Genomic DNA, 8,321 nt, shown 5'->3' with positions numbered 1-8,321 from the left:
CCCCCACGGCGCTGTGGTCAGTATTTACGATTGTCCTTTATTTCAAACTATCGTGTTACGGTTGCTAAGCGACTACTCTCATTATTTAGTCTTATTCAGTGCGTCCTACAATCAAGTAAGTGCGTTTCTTATATTTTTTCACTCTACATACGTTTTCGCATTTTATACCTTTCATTCAATTCTTTAATTAGCCCTTGTAAATATGACTTCAAATGAAGATTATTCATCAAGTACGTCATCTGACGGTGCAATTTTACAAAGACCATCAAAAAAATTTCGAGTGCTATCAGAGAGTGAGGAAAGTTCATCAAGTAGTTCATCCGATATGATGAGAGCTTCTACGATACGTCGGCGCCGAATTGAGTCTGACAGTGAAACTGAAACTGAAGATAGCGATAACAATGAAGATGATGTACCAGAAGAGTTTGATGTGAATTGGCGTATTCCGTTAGGTAATAAAACCAACATCACATTTTCGGATTCGTCAGGTACCAACACAAATCAATCAGAAATTTTTGCTTGTACGGAGCCACATGATTTTTATTTCCTCTTTGTTACTGAAGAAATATTCGAAATTATTGCAAAACAAACGAACATCTACGCTACGCAAAGAAAATCAGAACTGCAATCGTATCGTTTAGATCAATGGTATGAAACAAATGCTAATGAAATAAAACGTTTCTTTGGTCTCATTATTTGGATGGGATTAGTGCGATTACCAAAAATTGAACTATATTGGAGTACATATGAAGGATATAAACAGGCACTTCCACGCACAATTATGTCAAGAAATCGATTCGAATTGTTATTGCGGTTTGTTCATTTCAGCAATAATGAAGAAAATGATCCTAACAATAGATTATCTAAAGTTGCTCATATTATCGATCATCTAAACAGTAATTTTAAGAAATATTATAATCCAGACGAGGTAGTATGCGTGGATGAATCCTTAGTGCCATTTCGAGGCCGCATATTATTTCGTCAATATATAAAACAAAAACGTCACAGATATGGAATTAAAGTTTTAAATTATGTAGTGGGCCAGGGTACACTTATTCATTTCAAATCTACACGGGCAAAGGCGAAAATACAAGTGAAATATATGGAAATAAGTCGACTGAGATTGTAATGGCTCTTTGTCAAGATATTTTAGGCAAAAGCCACACTATCTGTACCGACAATTGGTACACTAGCGTTAACCTGGCTGAAAAGCTAATTGATATGCACACACATTTATTGGGTACTCTACGAAAAAATCGGCGAGACAATCCAAAAGAAGTAGTGGCCCAGAAATTAAAACGTGGAGATGTTATCGCGCGAGAAAATAAAAATGGAGTGACAGTCTTAAAATGGAAAGACAAAAGAGATGTGTTAATGCTATCTACAAAACATTCAGCAGAAATGACAACAATACAGAAAAGAAACTGTACAAAAGAAAAGCCAAGAATGGTAGTTGAATATAATTTAGGAAAATCTTCAGTCGACTTATCTGACCAAATGGTTGCTTATTGCTCACCACTGCGTAAAACTATCAAATGGTACAGGAAACTGGCAATAGAGCTTTTACTAAATACTTGTATTGTAAATTCAATAGTGTTATTCAAACAAGTAACGCGGAAAAATATTGCAATTCCTGATTTTAGGATGAAATTAGCAATGTATCTAATGAAATGCCCCGATAACGATTGTATTTCTCCAATAAATTGCGTACCGAGAAGACCTCGGCATGAATTAAAAAAAATGCCGGGAAATGCACGAAATAATAGGCGATTTTGTAAGGAGTGCTATAAAAAAAATTCAAAGCAGCTAGGAAGAACTAAAGCAAAGAATTGTACTAAAAAAGTGGTAACATATTGTTCCTATTGTGTTGATTCACCTTTTCTTTGCCTTCAGTGTTTCAATCTGACTCATCGTAATGCGCGCTGATAATATGTATATTTTTCATGTACTAATAAAATTATTTTTGTATGTTCTATATTGCATTAATTTCTTCAAACCATTATAGTAACAATGGTATTATTGAAAAATGTATCAGTATCAATATTTACACTAATTATGTACTTTTATCATTTGCTGCGTCGCCGGTCACCGGTGGCCCCACGGCGCTGTAGCCAAGTCGAGTGCCGGTCACCGGTGACCCCACGGCAGTCAACGTGTTAAGATAAATAACATTTTTATTTACGCTACAGAAATGTTTTGTACAATTTTCTTACAGCTAAATATAATATTTATAGTATTTACAAAAAGATGTTAACTCTTAATGGACGGAAAATATGGGAATTCGCAAGTTATTATATACATCGATAAAAGTGTGAGAATCGAGAAGAATCGAATATGAGAAATTATTTATCTATTATATATCCGTATGGCAGTGAACACCAAGAGCTATGGCGCCGCAGAGTTTAGGATGGAAAGAAGGAAGGAGAGAAAAGGAAAAATTGAACGTTTTCAGTTAATATTTAAGATTAATAAATAATACAAGTTCAAACTTGTTCAGTAATCTAAAACTATTTGTTAAGTAATCACACGAAAAAAATATCTAGAAACTTCTAGAAAAGATTAGATAGAATACAAGGAAAAATTTTTCTACAGGACGTAAATACAGTTGTAATAAGTTATAAAGCGTAAATAAAAATTTATCACCCGTAGAATAAATTTTTATATAGTAAAAAATTTTTATTTTAAAATTTTATTTTACATAACTTTGTTTCTTCTACGAAAATATAAAAAAGTTTTTGTGACAAAGTCATTACTGAAGCAGCAGCATAACAAAAATGCCTGTACAATAAAATTAAAATAAAAAATAACACCTGTAAATAACGTAATTAAAAAATATCTCTTTGTTCATATAATTGTTTCAAAGAAAGTGTGATTTTTCAACGCATTTTGATTTTTCTGAAAGCTCTTCTATGTGAGAAACAGAGAGGTCTTTCAGAAGTGACTATTCATGGGCGTTTCTTTTTTCGAAAAAGAGGGGATATGCGTTTAAATAAATTCTTCGAGACAGGCTAGAAAAAATTATTTCCAAGTCCTCCAGCGTTTGAATCTGCGTGTACTACCGTGTAAAAAGCGTCATTGTATATTATTCGTGAAAATATATATATATTGCAAGAATACGATTCTAAAAATGGCGGAGCTTAAAAATATATTACGCAAGTGTATAATTATAGGAGCGAATTTGTCACCCTCGATAAACAGTGAACGATATTTATCCTCATTGTCGGATGAATCGCCGGAAATTAATTACGCGGTTTTCCGATCTTTCGCGTGTGCCTGCTCGGACACTGTACTAGCAGCATTGTACAAGTTAGGTTATTTTAACGATTTCGACGAACTGTTACATATCGCGGGTGAAATAGTGGAAATGCGCGAGGCGTTTAATCATGAGGAGGAGGATGCAGGAGGGCTTATAAGCTTCCTGTTAGCGCAGCATCGTGGAAATCGTTTAACAGGTGAGCAATATGTTTTATTACTTACTATAGTACAATTGTAACGTAAACGAATATATAAGATGATGATAAAATTTTCAAATTTATCATAACTTATAGGACGGAACACTCAAGCGAGTACAAGCGTGCAAGAGACTCCCGCTAGGATGCAGAAACGTAAGGCCGAAGAAGAGCTTGAAGCGGAGTCTTCGTGTAAGTTATTTAAAAAATAAAATATTAATTTTCAAAGGCGATTTAACAAGAATAATCACAAAATTTAAAGAAAAATAAAAATAATTTAGGTATAATTTTTATTTTATTTATAATTAATTATTTCTTTTGCTTCGACAGTGCAGAGAGGCGGTGGTAGTAGAAAGAAAAAAATACTGGCCGCAGAACATGTGACGCAGACTCGAAATAATGAGGAAAGAAGCGAAGAAAACGAATCGGAAAATCGTGTCGCTAATCCCTCAGCGGTGGAGATTGAAGAGGAGGAAGAAGCAAAGATACCGCACCAACGACAACAGCAACAATCGGTTGGCAATAATTTTAGTTACATTAATTTATTAGCGGAAAATACGAGACAATTTAGGAGATTCGGAATAATGGGGAGAGAAGCGAGTTTCGCGATACGTCCGTTACATGACGATACAAATATTTACAGAGCATTAGAAAATGCATTTCGTGAAATTCACGCGTATGTGCTAAATACATGTCAACCAGACGATTATGTGGGGCTGTCCTTTCATTCGTCAAATTTAGCTCATGGACCCGCGGGTATATCGTTTCGCCCTGCGCGTGACTTAACATACGAGGATATTTGGAGAGTCGTAAGTTCGGTAGCGCAGAGTGCCGGAGGTCTCGATATCGCGGAACGTTTCGATATTCGTGTTTTCAATGTTTCGGTTCCTTCGGGTCGTGGTCGCGTTAAATTAACTCGCGAGGACGTTGCAAAGCGTTCGATAATAACAATTAATAATGTGGACAATTTGTGTTTTCCACGTTCACTCGTAGTAGCTCGAGTTTATTGTGAACGTGGTAATTTACGCACGGGCGAATTACATGAAAAATGGAATAATATAAGACATCCTCATTCTCCGCTTCAGCGTGAGCTAGCAATGCAATTAACTAGGAATGCCGGTGTTACAATAACTAATGAGGGTTGCGGAATTGTAGAAATCGAACGCTTTCAACGCTATCTTGCAGTTGATAACATCGCGATTGTAGTTTACAATTTCGCTACTTTCGCTCGTGGTGCGAAACCTATGTACGACGGTATCGCGACACTCGCTTCACTCGAACGTGAACCCACGCTACGTCTAAATGTAATGTATTACGATCGTTTACGACATTATAATCCCATTGTAAATTTAAATGCCGCCGCGGGTTGTCGAAATTATTGCGAACCGTGCAATATAGGTTATCAGAATAATAAAACGGGTCATCGTTGTCCGAGTAAATGTCCGCGATGTTTCATTCTGCCATCGTGTAAACAGTCAGACGTGAAAATTATAAAATGCAACGCGTGTAAACGTGCATTTTTCGGTAAGGAGTGCTTCGAACGTCATCGTAGCGTAAAATCATACGACGGTAAATCATCTGTTAGTATTTGCAATGTCGTACGATTTTGCGACGGATGTGGCCGTATAGTTAAATTTAGCATGAAACACGAATGCGGCGTTTCTTACTGCAAATTATGCCAGTCGCCAAAGCCGGAGAATCACTTATGCTACATGCAACCTCTTCGGCACATGGATGATTCCTCTAACGAACCGTCAACTTCGTCATCGACAACGGCAACGCTAGCGTGCAAGAAGGAACGCGTAGCATTCGTGTTTTATGATTTTGAAACACGGCAGGATGAGACGCTCGAAGGTACAACTACCGTAAAGAAGCACATCCCCACTCTTTGCGTAGCGCAGCAAATTTGCGAGGCGTGCGCGAAAGAAAATAATTTATCCGTGCGGTGTCGTTGGTGCGGGGTGCGAGAGTTCGTATTTTGTCACGATCCGGTAAAACAGTTTGTCGATTTTGCAACGCGAACGACGAAATATTTTAAGCAAATCATCTGTATAGCGCATAATGCAAAAGCGTTCGACGCACAATTTATTTTAAAGTATATTGTCGAAAATCGTAATAACCTAGAGCCTAAATTAATATTAAGCGGCACAAAGATCGTCGTATTAACGATAGGACATACGAAATTCATCGACAGTGTAAATTATATGCCGATGCGTTTATCCGATTTACCGAAAGCTTTCGGATTGCAGAATACGTCGGATAAAGGCATTTTTCCACATTTATTTAATACTGTCGAAAACCAATCGTATGTCGGACCCTTACCGGACTTACATTATTATTCTCCGGAATCGATGAAAACAAAAGAGCGCGAACGCTTTCTTGCATGGCATGCCGATATGCGTCAAAAAAACATCGTGTTTGATTTCCAACGCGAAATCATTCGCTATTGCCGTACCGACGTCGATATTCTTCGACAAGCATGCATGGCGTTTAGAAAAATTTTTATCGAACGTGGAAATGTGTGTCCGTTCGAGGAGTGTACAACTATTGCTTCGACATGCATGACTGTTTTTCGAAAAAACTTTTTGCACTCAAATACGATAGGCGTCATTCCGGCAGGGGGATACAGAAAAGCAAATAATCATTCGCGTAAAGCTCTACAGTGGTTGATATGGATGGAGCGCGAGCTCGGACATTCTATAAATCACGCAGGGCGCTCACGTAAATATCGTACAATCGACGGCACGCTCGTCGATGGATATTATGAAACGTCTGATACGACAGGAACGACGCAAAGGCATGTACTGCAATTTCACGGATGTTTTTGGCACGGATGCCCGTCTTGCTTTCCTTTGAATCGCGACAGACCGATTTCATCATCGGACTGTAAGGATACAATCGACTCACGTTACGAGCGAACTCTCGCTATCTCGTGGAGACTGCGTCAACGGAAATACTCTGTAATGGAAAAGTGGGAATGCTCTTTCGATCGCGATATGCGAGATAATCGTGAAATGCGCGAATATCTCGACAATCACCCGCTGGTGGAAACATCTCCGCTCGATCCGCGCGATGCATTTTTCGGTGGACGCACGGGTAACATCGTGACCCGATATGAGGTTACAGGTACGGAAAAAATACGTTACGTGGACGTATGTTCCTTGTACCCTTATGTTTTGAAAACTGGCGCTTTCCCGATCGGTCATCCCGATATTTATGTCGGCGATGAATGTTCCACATTAATCGGGAAGGCACCGAATTATAATTTTAATACATTGGAGGGGTTCATACGTTGTAGAGTACTCGCTCCGCGTAATCTATTTCATCCCGTACTCCCATATCGCGTGAAGGGAAAATTACTTTTTGCATTGTGTCGCAGTTGCTGTGAAACCTTTTCGCAAACGACTTGCACACACGACAATGCAGATGAGCGCGAATTCGAGGGTACATGGGTGTCCTGCGAATTACGCAAGGCCGTTGAAAAAGGTTATCTCGTGACGGCGGTAAGCGAGATTTGGCAATACAAAGTCAGTCGATTCGATCACACGGCGCGTCAAGGAGGACTATTCGCCGGATATATAAATACATTCTTGCAACTTAAGCAAGAGGCCAGCGGATGGCCGAGCGAATGCGGGGAAAACGACGATGATGCTAAAGAACAATATTTGCGGGAATATGAAAAGACCGAAGGTATTGTTCTCGATAAGCGTAACATCGCGCGAAATCCCGGCTTACGTTCTGTCGCGAAGCTATGCTTAAATTCTTTTTGGGGGAAATTCGGCCAACGTTCCAATTTGACTAATACGGAAGTCGTGAGAACGCCGCAACGTTTTATAACTTTGCTCACGAGTGCCGAGCATGAAATATCCGATATATTACCCGTGAACGACGAAGTAATATATGTTTCATGGCGACTGCGACAAGAAGCAGTTGTTTCCTCCCCGTTGACTAACGTCGCGATAGCAGCATATACGACAGCACAAGCTCGTTTAACATTATACTCTTATTTAGAGCGATTAGAACGTCGTGTTTTGTATTATGATACAGATTCGTGTATCTACGTAAGCAGCGGCGATCCGAACGAATATGAGCCACGTACAGGAAATTTTTTAGGCGATATGACCGACGAGCTCGAGAGCTATGGTAGTGGCAGTTATATCGAAGCGTTCGTATCCGGCGGTCCGAAATTTTATGCTTATATCGTACGTACGCCAGACGGACGAACGCACGAAGCGTGTAAAGTTAAAGGTATTACTTTAAATTATGAAAACTCACAGCTTGTTAATTTCAATAGTATTAGGGATTTATTATTAGCTAAAGAGACAGAAAATGAGGAGAACGATGAAAAAGCCGAAACTTCGATAAATTTACGCTTCAGAGCAATACGACGTACCGCGTTCCACGAGTTGGTAACGCGGGATGAAACCAAAGTATGTGAGCCTGTATTATTAAAACGTAGATTTATTAATAGTCGGTGTTCACTACCATACGGATATATAATAGATGAATAATTTCTCATATTCGATTCTTCTCGATTCTCACACTTTTATCGATGTATATAATAACTTGCGAATTCCCATATTTTCCGTCCATTAAGAGTTAACATCTTTTTGTAAATACTATAAATATTATATTTAGCTGTAAGAAAATTGTACAAAACATTTCTGTAGCGTAAATAAAAATGTTATTTATCTTAAATATTACCTGAAAACGTTCAATTTTTTCCTTTTCTCTTCTTCCTTCTTTCCTTCCTAGACTCTGCGGCGCCATAGCTCTTTCAATCTCCGATAGCGCATCGCCTCCGATGACGACATCGCGTCTACCTGCGTTGCATGACTCGACCGGCGCGGACAATCATGTCCGATCATAAAC

At 38.7% G+C, this 8,321-nt stretch overlaps 1 protein-coding gene across 1 annotated transcript; it reads left to right on the top strand.

The window, feature by feature from the left end:
• The first annotated feature begins 2,956 nt into the window (after positions 1–2,956).
• LOC126853433 (uncharacterized) lies at positions 2,957–7,960 on the top strand. The gene is made up of 3 exons (XM_050599185.1): positions 2,957–3,452; positions 3,549–3,641; positions 3,780–7,960. The coding sequence occupies exons 1-3, from the start codon at positions 3,128–3,130 to the stop codon at positions 7,958–7,960; spliced, it is 4,599 nt and encodes a 1,532-aa protein (XP_050455142.1). The 5' UTR covers positions 2,957–3,127.
• The last annotated feature ends 361 nt before the right edge of the window (positions 7,961–8,321 follow it).

This window comes from Cataglyphis hispanica, chromosome 1 (genome assembly GCF_021464435.1).
Source record: "Cataglyphis hispanica isolate Lineage 1 chromosome 1, ULB_Chis1_1.0, whole genome shotgun sequence".
NCBI classification, from domain to species: Eukaryota; Metazoa; Arthropoda; class Insecta; order Hymenoptera; family Formicidae; genus Cataglyphis; species Cataglyphis hispanica.
Note: the sequence above shows the minus strand (reverse complement) of the source record. Positions and strands in the feature narration are given on the sequence as shown.

What these genes read in the sequence shown, in the direction of transcription:
- LOC126853433 (XM_050599185.1), top strand. Translation starts at nt 3,128, where the DNA reads ATGGCGGAGCTTAAAAATATATTACGCAAGTGTATAATTATAGGAGCG. An exon ending in TCGTGGAAATCGTTTAACAG is followed by an intron (nt 3,453 to 3,548) that starts GTGAGCAATATG and finishes CATAACTTATAG; the next exon opens with GACGGAACACTCAAGCGAGT. An exon ending in GCTTGAAGCGGAGTCTTCGT is followed by an intron (nt 3,642 to 3,779) that starts GTAAGTTATTTA and finishes TTGCTTCGACAG; the next exon opens with TGCAGAGAGGCGGTGGTAGT.